The 14929-nt window shown below is 34.7% G+C and overlaps 2 protein-coding genes across 2 annotated transcripts; one reads left to right on the forward strand and one right to left on the reverse strand.

The window, feature by feature from the left end:
- Positions 1-40: 40 nt before the first annotated feature.
- On the reverse strand, positions 41-4686 carry LOC132040835 (exocyst complex component SEC15A). The gene is made up of 3 exons (XM_059431516.1): positions 4384-4686; positions 1950-2950; positions 41-1580 (listed from the first exon to the last, which is right to left on the reverse strand). The coding sequence occupies exons 2-3, from the start codon at positions 2929-2931 to the stop codon at positions 187-189; spliced, it is 2376 nt and encodes a 791-aa protein (XP_059287499.1). The 5' UTR covers positions 2932-2950; positions 4384-4686; the 3' UTR covers positions 41-186.
- Positions 4687-6022: 1336 nt separating this feature from the next.
- Positions 6023-13107, forward strand: LOC132040212 (uncharacterized). The gene is made up of 8 exons (XM_059430841.1): positions 6023-6192; positions 7359-7622; positions 8156-8218; positions 9654-9693; positions 11067-11131; positions 11562-11675; positions 12023-12151; positions 12494-13107. Exons 1-8 carry the CDS (start codon positions 6115-6117, stop codon positions 12533-12535), a joined length of 795 nt encoding a protein of 264 aa, XP_059286824.1. The 5' UTR covers positions 6023-6114; the 3' UTR covers positions 12536-13107.
- The last annotated feature ends 1822 nt before the right edge of the window (positions 13108-14929 follow it).

Here is a 14929-nt window from a genome sequence, read left to right on the forward strand (position 1 = left end):
GGAGTTGGATCAGGGGTTAATGTGAGAAGATAGTGAGAGCTTTTCCAAATAACCAAGGTAGTGCTAACATGATTGAAAACAAAGATACAGTTAATGTGAATATTTCTGGAGAAAACGCAGCAGGAAATAAAGTTTTCATTTATTTCTAACAGAAAAAGCTAGTTTCTTGTTCAATTATCACAAGTTTCAGTTGAAATCCCGCAATCTCTTCTTCAGCACATCCATTGATTTTTTACGAGCACTCTGCTTTGTGTTTCTGCTTGAAAGACTTCCAAAGAGTCCATCAGCTGAGTCCTTATACTTGTCACAGATAGTGGAAACCTTTTTATAATCTAGAGCATTATAGTTCTTCTGTCGTATGACAGGATTCATAAAGTTCTCTGGTTGACTGCTTAGCAAGAGGTTTATCAATTGTCTGGCTTCTATCAAGCAACTTCGAAAGCTACCATCCTTGTAAACTTCACTCAGCCCAGTACTATGAAACCTCTCATCAGCAAAAGACTCCAACGCTGTCAAATCATGATCAATGCTCATTACTGCATTAGCATTGAATCTCTTTATCGAGTCACTGAGAAAAATTCCCACAATTGAATTCGAGATATGCTCAAGCGCTCCAATCCCAACCTTATACAAAGCATCGAGAGGTAAAATTTGTTGAGCAGTGGATAAGAGGGTGTCGAGATATATAACCACCTCATTCATGCACTCGTTGCCCTGCTGGGGAGCTTCTTCTGCTGTCCAATGGACATTTTCCGTGAGTGACATAAATTTATCCAATTTTGCATTCACCAAGCTTAGTAATGCCATATAAGCAGCATCTCTTGAAGTTTTGAGGACGATTTTGGCAGTTAAATTGCCTTGAGGCCTTTCAACTAAACGGACAGGAATACCGCATTGTTGAGCTGCATGTTGAAGGAAAAAATCACAAGCCCTTTCAAAAACAGCTATATTTGCAGCGATTTGCATAGCCTGAGACACACCGGTAGTACCGCTATAAATAGTCTCGAGTAGGACTTCGTTCAGTACGTCAATCAAGAGCTTATCCAAATACTTTTTGACAAAATCGAAAAAATTCATTTGGCTCCCATACGATAAGTAATTGACAGAATCTTTGATGAACGACTTAACGATGCGACAACATTCAGGCACCATGGAAGAGAACGGAGCGATAAAAGGGAAAGCCGGCATTATATCAGAGGTCTGTAGATGGAACAATAGGACATTTGCTTGATAATCTGCCTCCCTCTTCATTACCATCTGCTCAAATGTATCATTGGTGACTACGGCGGTTATTTGTTGCCTACACTCTGCCAAAAGAAGTTCATGATATTTTTCTCGACTACTATTTAGTGTCCCAAGAATTGCACTCACTTCGTAGCCATACTGTCTGAGGGTTGACCCAAGAAGAGTCACATAATCTTTGACCATGAGGAGATGACTGGCGGAATCCATGTGGGAGAATTGTTCTTCTAAAAGTGAAGTTGTTTTACCGACAGCTGTTTCCCACATTGTCTCGACCTGATTAGGCAAGAGCAGCCCACCAGCAGTCCTTAATACCCGATCCTCAACAATGAAATAACCTGCAATTAGGGTGGCAAAATTAGCCCATGAAAACATGACCGCCCAACCCGTCCATTTATTAGCTCAGCCCATTTTATCCCAGCACATGTCAGCCTGTCTAACTTGACCCATGAGAAATCTTGTCAAAATATTTTTAAAAAGACATTTTTTTGTTTGATATGTTATATATATCGATAATAATGAAAAAAATAGTTCTATTTGGAACTTAAAAATTTATAAAAGAACAAACAAAGAAATTAAAACTTAGTAAGAATTGGACTGGTTGGGTTATGACCCGCTATTTAGCCCATTTTAGCCCAACCATTTCAGTCCAAGTAACAAAATGACCCGCCCAAATTCAGCCCAACCAGCTCATTTGACAGCCTTACCTGCAATCTGAGCCAAGAAGATTTGATGGGATTCAAGGAATGGCTGTGACAAGGAAATCTGCAAATCTGAACTCAACTGCAATACACGATTTTTGTAGTAATATTCACGAAACTGTTCTTGAATCCCCAAACAACCGTGAATGTGATATGCTCGATAAAGAGGCGTTAGGTCAAACTTTAAGACAGATTCTTCATTAATCTCTTCAACATCTAGGGTGTAAGTGAAGTCTCCCAATCCCAAACAACTTTGTTCCTCAGTTTTTCTTTGACGGGCTAGCATATCCTCGTCCCTCTGACGAGCAGATGCAGCATATCCTATCGCAGTTTGCCCAATATCCTTTGCTGTACTCCTTATGTGAACTAGCCATTCATTAACTTCACTGGTTACTCTCTTCTCAATATGCGATTTAATCAGCGGTATTCTCTTCTCTATCATAGTCTTGAGTGGCTTGACAGGAATTTGCTGCAAATAACTTTTCTCAATCAGATCAATGGCCTTAAGAGCAGGGTAAAACCGACCTTCAGAAACGTGGTTGTTACACTTGGAACAAAGTTCTAACACTTGGACACAGTTTCCCGACATCTTAATTGCTTCCGTAACGTTTTTCTTAATCGAAAAAGATTCAAGAAGCTCTTCGAGTTTTAAGAGAAGGACGCTCCCAACATCTTGCAGCTTCAGATTATCAGTTTGCAGCTCGGCTTTTAACTCTTCTGCATCAACCAAGACTCCGCGCAACTCATCCACCGCGATAATAAATTCCTCATAGTGAAGCTTGCAAAGATCCTCTATTTCAACTTCTTTCTTTTTGACGACATTTTTAAGTTGCTGTAGAAGGGCATCAGGCTTACCGCTTTCAAAAGAAAGCCTGACCATTGGACCTAGATCTTCCCCATTACTGATCATAGTCACGAGAACGGAATCTTCTGCTGTAGCTGTGTCCCCATTTTCTGTGGCCGTTCTCCTCTTGGTTTTAGCAGTCATGGTTAATTACTACCTTGCCCTGTATATTCAAATTCAAGAGAATTCAGTCAATGTGTGGCTAAGTTTACATACAGGCACTTAAATCATCCATCCATTCCTCTCCCTTCCCTCGTAAACCCAACCAAAAACAAAAAGGGAGTGAGAGAATTTAGTTTCACCCAAACTTTTACATAGTTCCATGAACACTGAATATGTGTACAATTATATGTTCATCTCTACACAACTACAGACTAGGGTTCAAGTTCATTCTGATGTCACTAAACCACCAAAAGGGGTGTACCAAATAACACAACAAGAACACAAAAAAATCAAAAATTACACCATAGTGAGAAGCTCAACGAACACATCATTTGCAAAACACCTTGTACGAATTCACAGATCCACAATTTTAAAAGCAATCAAGATGTTAAAAGCATTTTCAGAAAAAAGGCAGTGAAATGGATAGTACCGAAGTGTATTAAGCAAAACAGGAACTAGTAAACACAGGACAATCATCGGATCGCAACGAATAAGCCAGGATACCTCAATTAGGTCTACATAAGAAACATCACCCACTGTAAAAATTGAATAGAAAAACCACAAAAAATAACCAAACATATAAGCAATCAATGCTATAAGCCCAAAACTTCTTTACTTTATTTCAACAATTAAGCAAAATAATAGATACACCAAAATCATCAAATTTCAACGAATAACCCAAAATCCGAACATAACACGCTCATCTCAAACATAAATCAGAGAAAGAAAAAAAGTAAATAATCTGCAACCCCATTAGCTAAAAAAATTAGGGTAGATGGTTAGTAGGTAATAGAGTGTTCTCTTACTTTTAGTCATATGATTTAGGTAGTCGTGTAGTTTCTTTTTTCGCTGATTTGTATCAATATCTGTTACTACTACATTTGTTTTGTACATTTGCTACTTTGTTGTCTCTTTTTCTTTCCTACATTCCTGCATCAGTTGCCGGAAACAGCCTCTCTATCCCGTAAAGGTAGAGGAAAGGTCTCCGTACATCCTACCTTGCCCAGACCCCACTCGTGGGATTACACTGTGTATGTGTTGTTGTTGCTGTAAGTAGTGCTTAAAAGCTATTTTGGCATAAAAGCACCTAAAATAAGCCAATCCAAACAGGCTCTAAATAGTAAATACACCAAAATCATCAAATTTCAACAAATAACCCAAAATCTGAACAGAAATCAAATAATAAAAAAAAAAAAACAAGAAAATTTCCATCAGCAGTAAAAAATAAATAAAGATTACAACTTTAACCCACAATTGAGCAAAAAACACTAAAACAAACCAAGATCGTCATACCATAAACAGTATACAAAAATACCCAAATGGTATACATTAAAAACCTTACCCCCAAATGGAAATAAATGATAATGAACACAAAAATCAATAAAAATGGAAACAAGAATGAAGCTTAAATGATATAAAGATTCAGTGACTTACCCAAAAAAGAAATTTCAAGAACTGATTTACCCAAAGTTGTAAGTTTCCCTTTTTTTCTTTTTTCTTTTTGTTTTGATATAAAGAATGAATCTTTGGGTTGATTTTGCTACTTTGTGATTTCCTTCAGTGGCATTTTGTCGACCTATACAATGCTCTGTTTTCTCAGATGTTTAGGTTTGATTTTAGAATAATAAATAATAAAATAAAGAATTCTAAAATAAGGGGAATTTTTTGAATTATTTTATTTATTATATTATATGTATGTATATTTTATTATTTGAATCAAGAAGGTCAAGGGATTATATCAATGTCGGAACAAACATCATCTCCCTTTGAAGCTAAGCTAAATTTAAAGGTAAGTGGCAGCACATGTTTAGGCGTGTGACAAATGCTTTAAAGGGTCGTTTAGGTTTCATTTTTGATAGGGCATAACAATTTTAGGTTTCATTTTTGATACGGCATAACAATTTTGGAGTAGATAAAGTTATTGTCATGTGATCGGGAATTCACGGGTTCAAGACGTGGAAATAGCCTTTCGTAGAGATGCAGGGTAAGGCTGCGTGTACAAAAGACTTCGTGATCCACCTCTTCTCCTGACCGCATGATAATGGAGCGCATGACGCTATCCTTTATAACAAATTCTGGAATCAAATACGAGATTATTTTATTTTGTTATTTTATTAAGTTTTTTATTTTGAGATTAGTAATATCAGAAATATTTATATCATAATTATTTTTAATAATTACACAGTATAGTAATCGTAATTACTCGTTTTTTTTTTCTATAACGTAATTATGATATAATTTTCAATGTGAGGTTTAGTTGCACAAATATAATTGCATAAAATGGTATATAGTTTTCGCATAACTTACGCATATATTAATTATACTTTAAAAAAACATGTACTAAACATTATGTTAATAATATTGTGTTTTATGTGGAACGAAACATAAAATTTAACCAAACATTTTATCAGACAATGATAAATTATATGTGGGGATTACTTCTTTCCATGTTGTAACCATAGAATTATAATGTAGGATTTGTTTAAGCAATAAGCAACAATTGTTGATTGTTATACTAAAATTAACAATGAAACAATTATATACTTGATTTACTTATCTTTAAATGGTATTTTAATTTTAAATAATTTAATTATTGCATTGCTAGTACATATTTATATGTTATTCGAAATAAATTAATACATTAATTCATGCATAACTTATAATACATATACTATTCAATACCGTCAAGGCGCCAACCAAATCTCTTGTATTTACAGCACATTATTTTTTTCTTATGTCCTCAAATAAACACTATATCCTTTAATGCAAATTTTATACTGAAATTAATTATACCAACATCATAAATCAAGACTCATTTATAGTTACTATTGTATATTTCCGTAAACTCAATTTATGTGATAATATTTGATTAGTTATGAATCTAAGAAATAAATAAAAGTTCTTAAAATTTTTATCATCTAAAATAAGTTATAAATACTTGTATGATAATAAATAATCTCATTAAGAGATTAAAATAAAATTTAAAATATTAATTTATTTCTAATATATAAAAATACCTCTTTTTGGGACACATAGGGACATGGAGAGTACTACTGTACATATATGTTTAGATTATATTCGATTTTAATGGAGGGATCACAAGGTCAATGAAAATGTCTCATTTAGTGCATACATCACAGGCTGGGCGTAGAATTGTTGAAAATTATGAAGGATGCCAAAGAATCTTCCTCTTCAGAGTGTAATTTCTCTACTGAATATCAGAGTTCACAACAAATGGATTGGGTAAATATCAAATTTCAATTCTTCCCCTTCATTATACTTCAGTAGTAGTAATTTGCACATGTAAAAATTGAATCTTTACAATTTGGGTTGTACTGTTTTAATAAACTCAATGTTCAAGATTCTCTAAAGGGGCAACTCATTACTGAAGATGTAATGTTTTTTGCTTAAGTAGTAATTTTTGATCATGTAAAGTTTGAACCTTTACAAGTTGGCTACTTTTTAAATCAGCTCAGGGTTCAAGCTTATCTAAAGGGACAACTGATTACTGAACATGTACAGTTTTTTGCTTCAGTAGTAATTTGCACATGTAAAGTTTGAACCTTTACAAGTTGGGTACTTTTTAAATCAGCTCAGGTTTCAAGATATAATTTTTTTTGCTTCCTTAGTAATTTTTGCACATGTAAAGTTTGAACCTTTACAAGTTGGGTACTTTTTAAATCAGCTCAGGGTTCAAGATATAATTTTTTTTGCTTCCTTAGTAATTTTTGCACATGTAAAGTTTGAATCTTTACAAGTTGGTTACTGTTTTAATCAGCTTTGTGTTCCAGATTCTTTAAAGGGAAAACTGATTACTGAAGATGTGATTTTTTTTGCTTTAGTTGTAAGTCTTTGTACATGTAAAGTTTGAATCTTTACAAGTCAGGTACTATTTTAATCAGCTCACGCTTCAAGATTTTCTAAAGGGACGACTGATTACTGAAGATGTAGATTTTTTTGCTTCAGTCGTAATTTTTGCAAACGTAAAGTTTGAATCTTTACAAGTTGGGTACGGTTTTAATCAGCTTAGTGTTCAAGATTTTTTAGTGGGATATTGATTACTGAAGATGCAGCGTTTTTTGCTTTAGTTGTAATTCTTGCACATGTAAAGTTTGAACCTTTACAACTTGGGTACTGTTATAATCAGCTCAGGCCTCAGGGTTCAAAAATCTCTAAAGGGTCGACGGACGACTGAATACTGAAGATGTAGAGTTTTTTTCCTTCAGTAGTAATTTTTGCACATGCAAGTTTGAATCTTTACAAGTTGGGTACTGTTTTAATCAGCTCAGGGTTCAAGATTCTCTTAAGGACAACTGATTACCGAAGATGTATTTTTTTTTTTTGCTTAAGTAGTAATATTTGCACATGTAAAGTTTGAATCTTTACAAGTTGGTTACTGTTTTAATCAGCTCAGGGTTCAAGATTCTCTAAAAGGGCAATTGATTACTGAAGATGATTTCAAATGGAGATTACCCGCAAGAGAAAAAGAAGGGAGCTGTGAAATACTGAAGTATGTTGGTGGGGTTGACTTAAGTTTCTCAAAAGATGATTCATCTATTGCCTGTGGAACCCTTGTTGTGTTGGACTTGCAGACCCACGAAGTTGTTTATGAAGATTCTTCTATTGTTAGACTTCAAATTCCATATGTTCCTGGTTTCCTTGCTTTCAGAGAGGTCTTGTACATATACTCTTGTGATTATATTCCATCCGTCCCAATTTGTTTGACACTATTTCCCTTTTGTGCGTCAAAAAAATTAGCAACTTTTCTATATTCGGAAACTAGTTAATGTTACATTCATATTTTGTGGTTGACATGACTTGTTTGAGGTTCCACTGGATGTAAAAACAAATGTTTGGTATCCATATTCTGCCTATGTGTTAAAAGTTCCAATATTTCTTATTAAACTCGTAAAGTCAAACAATGTCAAACAAATTGGAACGAGGTAATATGCCTCGTTGATGTGACCAGGAGGTCACGGGTTCAAGGCGTGGAAACAGCCTCTTGCAAAAATGCAGGGTAAGGCTGCGTGCAATAGATCCTTGTGGTCCGGCCCTTCCCCAGACCCCGCGCATAGCGGGAGCTTAGTGCACCGGGCTGCCCTTTAATCTTTTTTGATATCTAACTTATGTAAATTATATATATATTTTTTAATATTCCTGTGTAATGTGAACTGACTTGGTATATTTATCCAACTAATTCTTTTAGGCTCCTGTACTCCTGGAGCTTTTGGATAAAATGAAGAACAATGGTCATCCTTTCTACCCCCAGGTATTTGATTAGAAGTTTCTTCCTTTGTACCCTTCACCTTGCTTATTTCTCATTCTGCAAATGGTGGAGAACTGTTCTAAAGTCTATATACTGACTCGAATCAGCTAAATGTTATGATACAAGTGTTATTTTTCACATTGATTGCTTACTCTAAGTTTGTTATTTATCCAGTAAATAGAGACTTTTGAGCTATATATATTTCTCTTACTCTAAGTTTGTTATTTATCCAGTAAATAGAGACTTTAGAGCTATATATATTTCCCTTCAAGAAAGACTTCGTTTTGGATTTGGTTAGGTTAAACCAAATCTGCACCTTCCTTGTACCGTCAGAACTCTTCTCCACACCCAACCTGCTCCTGATTATAGATAAGAAGTCCAACTTCAACCTTTACTTTAAATAGCAACCGACCTACTTCTATCCTACTGTCTATAATTTACTCAAGAGGAGAAAATGAGATAGAGGAAGGAAAAAAGAAGCTAAGAGGCATTACCTTTTAATCACAAATCAGTAGTGTAGAAGATTTCGTCCCCAACCTGGAGGAATCGTCGAGTTCTACAAACGAGAGCCTTGTGGTTCCAATTTAAATCAGCTAATGGGCAGCATAAGAGGGCTAATAACATCTATGCAAGTGCCAAGTAGCAGTTTACTTAATTACTTAAGGGCATGTAACTTAGATTTCCAATGCATATATAGCCAGGAAAGGGTTTATGCTACAAAATCTGTTGCCTACTGGTAATTCTGATTCTATCTTCTCCCTTTCTCCTCTTTATACTTAGTCCTGACGTAGGTTCAATTTACATTATTGAGTTGGATAGGATTCTGCCTTTGCCGTGTAGTGATGAAGCTAGGATCTTATGCCTTTCTCGCATCTGAATTATAAGAGAGTTGGTAGAAAGTTGTCACCCCAGAAAAGTGAAAAGAATGAAACAAAGCTAAAAGAGATAAGTTTTTTGTTGTATGAATGGAAAGAGACCTAAAAAAGTTATCAGCATTCTTGTAAACTAAAAGAAACAGTAGGAGAGTTTACTCCTTATTTCCCCAAAAGAAAAAACGGGAGAGTTTTACTTTCCCCCACTTTTGCTTTTGTGTTTCCTTGTCTGTCAAATTCGCTGTTGGTGAAAGATACAATTGCTATGCTTTGATTTTCATTATTCTTGGCTAACAGTTCATTCATGCTTTGAATTAAGAAACATGTGGTTATCTTTCTCAGTTTCACTCTTCTTTCATTTAATTTGAATACTTAGAGGATTATTGAATATTCATGCTCTCGTTCCACCCTCAAATGGTAAAACTTTTGACGGCAATGATGAGATCTAGGATGTAGTGGTACCACAGATTCCTGATCCCTTACTCCCACACCACCGGTCTTTGTTCTGTTGAGCTGGCTATTATAAAAGTTAATACCTGAAATCTATTTAATGCTTGTGTTCACAGCTACTGATGGTTGATGGCAATGGACTGCTTCATCCTCGAGGCAAGTTTTTTTGCTATCTGAAGCTGGAAAAAACAGAATCTAAGTGTAGCTGATTGTTTATGAATTATGATTCATCATTAAGATACGATGCTTCCTCCATTTTTGTAGATAAGATACTAGGCAACATAAGGACATCGTCCATCATCATGATCATATCTGGCATCATATTTCTCATCCTTGCATTTTATAGGCGAATTTGTGTCATTTTTCCAACAATTACTAAATTTATTCTTAAAACCTATTTTAGGAAAAAGGTTGACTAGTTCGACTTGCTTAAGTAATTCTATACATACAGAGGCGGAGTCTCCCATATCTCTGTACCTTTTTGGCTATTTTATAGCCTCTTAATCCATATTGTCTAGTTTTTTCTCAGATGATAAATTAGGGAATGATTATTCTCTTTGGATTTTCTCTATTTTAGACCTTCATTTTTGTATGTGCGGTTAATGTATTCTTCAAACAAAAGAGGCTTGGAACCTAATTTGTTCTCAGCCTAATCTAATACTGTAACTGTCTTAATCATTCTTTAAGACTCTCAGTCACATGTAGGATCAATGCACTAAATCTATGGCACTAAGTTACTCTGTGGTATTCCTATTATCAAAAGGAGATGATTAATGATAATGTTTGTCTTCTTGATCCAATTGATGATTTGACTGGATTGAAGGCAGTTATATGCTGGTGCAAAGTGTACTCTTTTTCAAAAATGAAAACAAAATGAAAACTGAGTAAAGGACTAGATGCATTTTCCAGATAAGAATTCAAATGACAGGTCTTACTTCTTAATGGTGTTTCAGGCAAAGTTGCAGTCTTATGAAAGACAGCGTACACTAGAAACTAAGTGATACTTGGCCATCTTTTACACATGTAGTAGATTGGGAATGCACAAGATCAGCTATAACTTGATCAAGAAAGCCCATTCAAGTGTCCAAACTAGATGGTATAACTGTATAAGTGCTCTCATGTTTCAAAAAGGAATTTAAGTAGAGTGCTGGCCTTCTGAATCTAGTTAACAAAGTCTGAACTGTTTGAACCCCAAGTTTGCGATGGCTTTGTAAAGATATTTCAGCATTAGTTATCGCCTTGTGTGATAATTTTAAGTTCAGGTCTTGGTCAATGCTGTTTGGGTTTTAAAGAGTTGTTCATGAAATCTAGTAAGAGAACTGGTGAGTTTGACTTTAATGATTAGTTTGGGTGGTTGTTTTTTGAATCACTGACTGTTCAACTTGGAAGATCTGACATATTTGAGTTCATATGGACATGAATCAACTGGTGACTGAGTATGCAGAAAGGGACTCCTCTTGTTTTCATTGTTCCAGCAGTAATTAACACTTTTGTGCTAAAGCCTCTACAACCCCAATTATGTTTTACAGGTTTTGGTCTGGCTTGTCACATTGGCGTCTTAGCTGATCTTCCTACTGTTGGTGTGGGAAAGAATGTAAGATTAAACTTCTTTGTCCACCTGAAGTGTCACTCAAGATCTACATATACTCAGTCTACTTATGCTTTTGTTAGTTCCCTCTTCTTGCCCTGGGATTCTGTTGAGTCCAAGATGGGGTGGGATGAGGAAATTGGACTCCTTTATCTTGTTTTGGGCAATCCCCACCACTTGAGCTAGCTTTGAGGTTGAGTTAGGCCCAAAGTGCATTTTCTTATCAGATTAAGAGATAATCAACTGATGTTACTCTGTGCGGAATACTGAACTGGTGAATATCTCCTAGTATTCTGCCCATTGACTTGTTTTCTATAATTTTCACTTGTTGATTCATAGACTTAGCTCAAAGCTATTACATTTTTCTTTTTATAATAAGTTGCAACATTTGTGCACTGGTTTATAGAATATTTTCTGTTCTTTTCTTTTTTTCCAGCTGCACCATGTGGATGGTCTTACACAATCTAGGGTAAGAGAACTCCTTCAAGCAGAGGACTCTCCTGAAAATGTCTTACCCCTAATTGGGGACTCTGGATGTACCTGGGGAGCGGTAAGGAGGTTGTTAATTTTATAGTGTAAAATATTATGTTTCATTATTTTCTAATGAATGCTCCCATTAATCACCCTTCAGAAAGGTGTGGATGTTGAGGCCTTTTTTTTCTTTCTAACTAGTAACTACATATTATACCTTGTGCTTCTGCTACACACAGAACATTATGATATGCTGTCCCATCCCATGGGACATGTAAGACACTCTTTTAATTACTAGTTTCAGAAATCACAAAATTAGCCGTATATTTGGGTTGACTCAATTGCTTGTGAATTTTGCTGTAGTATCTATTCTATTTTTCATCACAAGGTTCAAATAAGGTGCAAGTTGCTTAAATCCTTATGCAGGCAATGCGATCATCTCAGGGCTCTTTGAAGCCTATATTTATTTCAGTTGGTCACCGAATATCTCTCGCTACTGCCATTGAAATTGTGAGGATGACTTGCAGATTTCGTGTTCCAGAGCCCATCCGGCAGGTAACTGTTAGAAGTTTTTTCACTGGTGATGTCTGATTTCTATATGCTTCCGGTTTCGGCCCTGTTTGAGATAAGGAATTAGCATGATCTCTTGATTAAACTTCTTTTGTATTGATAAAACGTTTGCCAATGTATACCATTCCTTATCTTGACGCACGTCAATCAAGTATGGTCCAACGGGTTGAAAAAGAGGCACATGCATCGTAGTCAAGGATAGTTCCATCTTTTTCTAATAGAGTTGACGGGATTCAAAAGTATTTTTCAATATGTGCTAATTGATTTATGTATTTTGAAATACTGAGATATTTATACTTTATAACTTAGTTACTTCTGATGTTGTAGGCTGATATAAGATCAAGGGAGCGCCTGCGGAACAATCAATGACTAGGTCCGTAATCGCTTCTCTATATATTTGGTAGGTTCTGGTGAATTTTTTTCTTTCTAACTAGTAACTACATATTTCCAAACTCCAAGACCTTATTGTAACCTGGCTCAACATGGTCCGGGCAAGCTTAATTTGGTATTTGTGTCACACAGGGATCGAGGATGTTATGCTTCAATTTTGCCAGGATCAAAGTGTCATTTTCTTGGTCCGTCTTCTGTTAGTGTTTTTTCATTGATACCATGGAAAGCTCGACTAAGCCAGAAATTGTATAGGAGCAATGAAGAAGAGAGAAGGGAAAGAACATTGGATTCTGTATGTACAAAACATAGAGAGAGAACATTAAATTCTGAGAGAAGAAAAACATTCATGCAGCTGCTATTTTCCATTTCATATTTGCTTTAGGATATCAGCGTTTTTGTTAGCTTGTATAACTTATGCATGTCAGGCAAACTATGCACACAAGTTGGCCTGAACACCACCGTATAAAAAATAAATAAATTATAAAGTCTGTATGGATTTTCATAGAACACCAACTCAAATTTTACATGTGCTCGTAATTGTGCTTCCTATGTATTATTTTATTCCAATTTTTAGTCGTGATTAGGATTGTTTATGGTTCAGTTTGGTTCGATTTTTCACCTTAAGCCAAATCAACCATGTCGATTAGAATTGAACCAATGGACAAAGCTATAATCTACTGAAGAACAAGTTATTTATTTTCACAAAAATGTTTTTTTTGGAATTTTTGATTAAGTCGAAGGTTTAATACCTTCTCCGGATAAAAAAGACGTGTCCATTTAGTCATTCTCACACCCCTTAATGTTAACTTCTTGATAAAAGTAGGTAATTTGACTAAAATGCCCTTCATTAAATAAGTATTTTTAACACTTAATAAGGGCAAATTTAAAAAAGTAAGGTTAACTTTTTTTTCTTGATTTGATAAGTAGACACTCTTGATTAAAAAAATAAAGGCTAAATGGACATTTTTTTTTATTCGGGGGTAATTGTATATGGTTTATGATTTGACATTCGCTAGTTCTCCATATCCATATTGAAATAGGTTTCCTAGCAAAAATTTAATTTCTTGCCAAAGTGAGTTTTCCAATAATAAATACAAGTGCAATTATCAATTTTTTTTTCTTCCATTAATAATATCAATTACTAAGACTGACAAAAGAATCTATATATAATATAAAACTAAAGATGTAGGCAGATGATGTGACACTCTGTATCGCCTAGAAACACAATTATCTTTTTTCTCCTTTTTTTGAGCTTTTGCTTATTTTTTTTTATTTTTTATCCCATTTATTGTAACAACAATAAATGACTCAATAATTAATACTCCACTCTTCTTATTCATGGAGTACGTAATTTATTTCCAACCTCTCAAATTCCTTAATTATGGAGGAAAAAGAAATTGAAACGTCTCAAACAATTAGAAGAAATATAAACAAACTGCCAATGCAAGATGTGAATAAAAAACTTCAGCAAACTGCCAGGATTTCTATTAGTGTCATTTTTAGAAAAATATTGTGCCTTTGGCCTTATATTTTACCTTAACATTTTTTCAGAAAATTAAACCCATTTAATTCTCATTAATCACTCTCTCAAATGTAACATGCATACCCTAAACCCGTTTACCACCTACAATTAAACCCATTTAATTTACATTAATCATTCTCATCACATACCAAATATATACTATGTAAACAACATTCTGATATGCCCAACAAATCAACATTGAAGAAATCTTTCGTCTGTGCCTTTTGCCATCAATTTCAGTAAGTTTTTATCATATTTTTTACTCCTCTTCCTTTCTCTTTGTTTGCTTTAGTGAAAATTAATTTTGAGATTTATGGTCTAACAATTGTAGGCTGGAGGCATGGCAGCACGAAGCAGAAAGATTAGCTAATAGGTCAAAGGGTTTTGCTGACTATCATACTTCAACAAGGTTAAAAAATGATTTTTGGAAGATCCAATCTCAATTCCTATATGTAACCTTTGACTGGATATGCTGATCATATGTCATATGATTATAAATTATGGATAACAGCAGGTATGTATTTGATATAATTCATGCATCATATTTCGAATCAATTGTGCTAATAGTGGGAACAAGAAATGTTTTACATGTTCATTAGTTAATGAGGAATACAATAGTTTTGTATAGTTACAATTTCCTTTAGTAAAAATACTGGTGGAATTTCATAGAGAAGTTTGGTTAAATTAATAGTGCAAATTTTACTTTTTCGTGGGGAGTAATGTTTTTCTAAGACTTAAAACTTTAGAGAGAGAGAGAGAGAGAGAGAGAGAGAGTTTTTTGTGGTGGCTGTTGAACTAAGGCTAAACAGGCGGCACAACTCAAGTGGTGCTCTTACGTAAGAGATAGCAAT

The sequence above is a fragment of the Lycium ferocissimum genome, chromosome 12, assembly GCF_029784015.1.
Source record: "Lycium ferocissimum isolate CSIRO_LF1 chromosome 12, AGI_CSIRO_Lferr_CH_V1, whole genome shotgun sequence".
Lineage (NCBI taxonomy): Eukaryota > Viridiplantae > Streptophyta > Magnoliopsida > Solanales > Solanaceae > Lycium > Lycium ferocissimum.

What these genes read in the sequence shown, in the direction of transcription:
- LOC132040835 (XM_059431516.1), bottom strand. Translation starts at nt 2,931, where the DNA reads ATGACTGCTAAAACCAAGAGGAGAACGGCCACAGAAAATGGGGACACA. An exon ending in CTTCTTGGCTCAGATTGCAG is followed by an intron (nt 1,581 to 1,949) that starts GTAAGGCTGTCA and finishes CCCTAATTGCAG; the next exon opens with GTTATTTCATTGTTGAGGAT.
- LOC132040212 (XM_059430841.1), top strand. Translation starts at nt 6,115, where the DNA reads ATGAAGGATGCCAAAGAATCTTCCTCTTCAGAGTGTAATTTCTCTACT. An exon ending in GTTCACAACAAATGGATTGG is followed by an intron (nt 6,193 to 7,358) that starts GTAAATATCAAA and finishes TGTTTTAATCAG; the next exon opens with CTCAGGGTTCAAGATTCTCT. An exon ending in GTTTCCTTGCTTTCAGAGAG is followed by an intron (nt 7,623 to 8,155) that starts GTCTTGTACATA and finishes TAATTCTTTTAG; the next exon opens with GCTCCTGTACTCCTGGAGCT.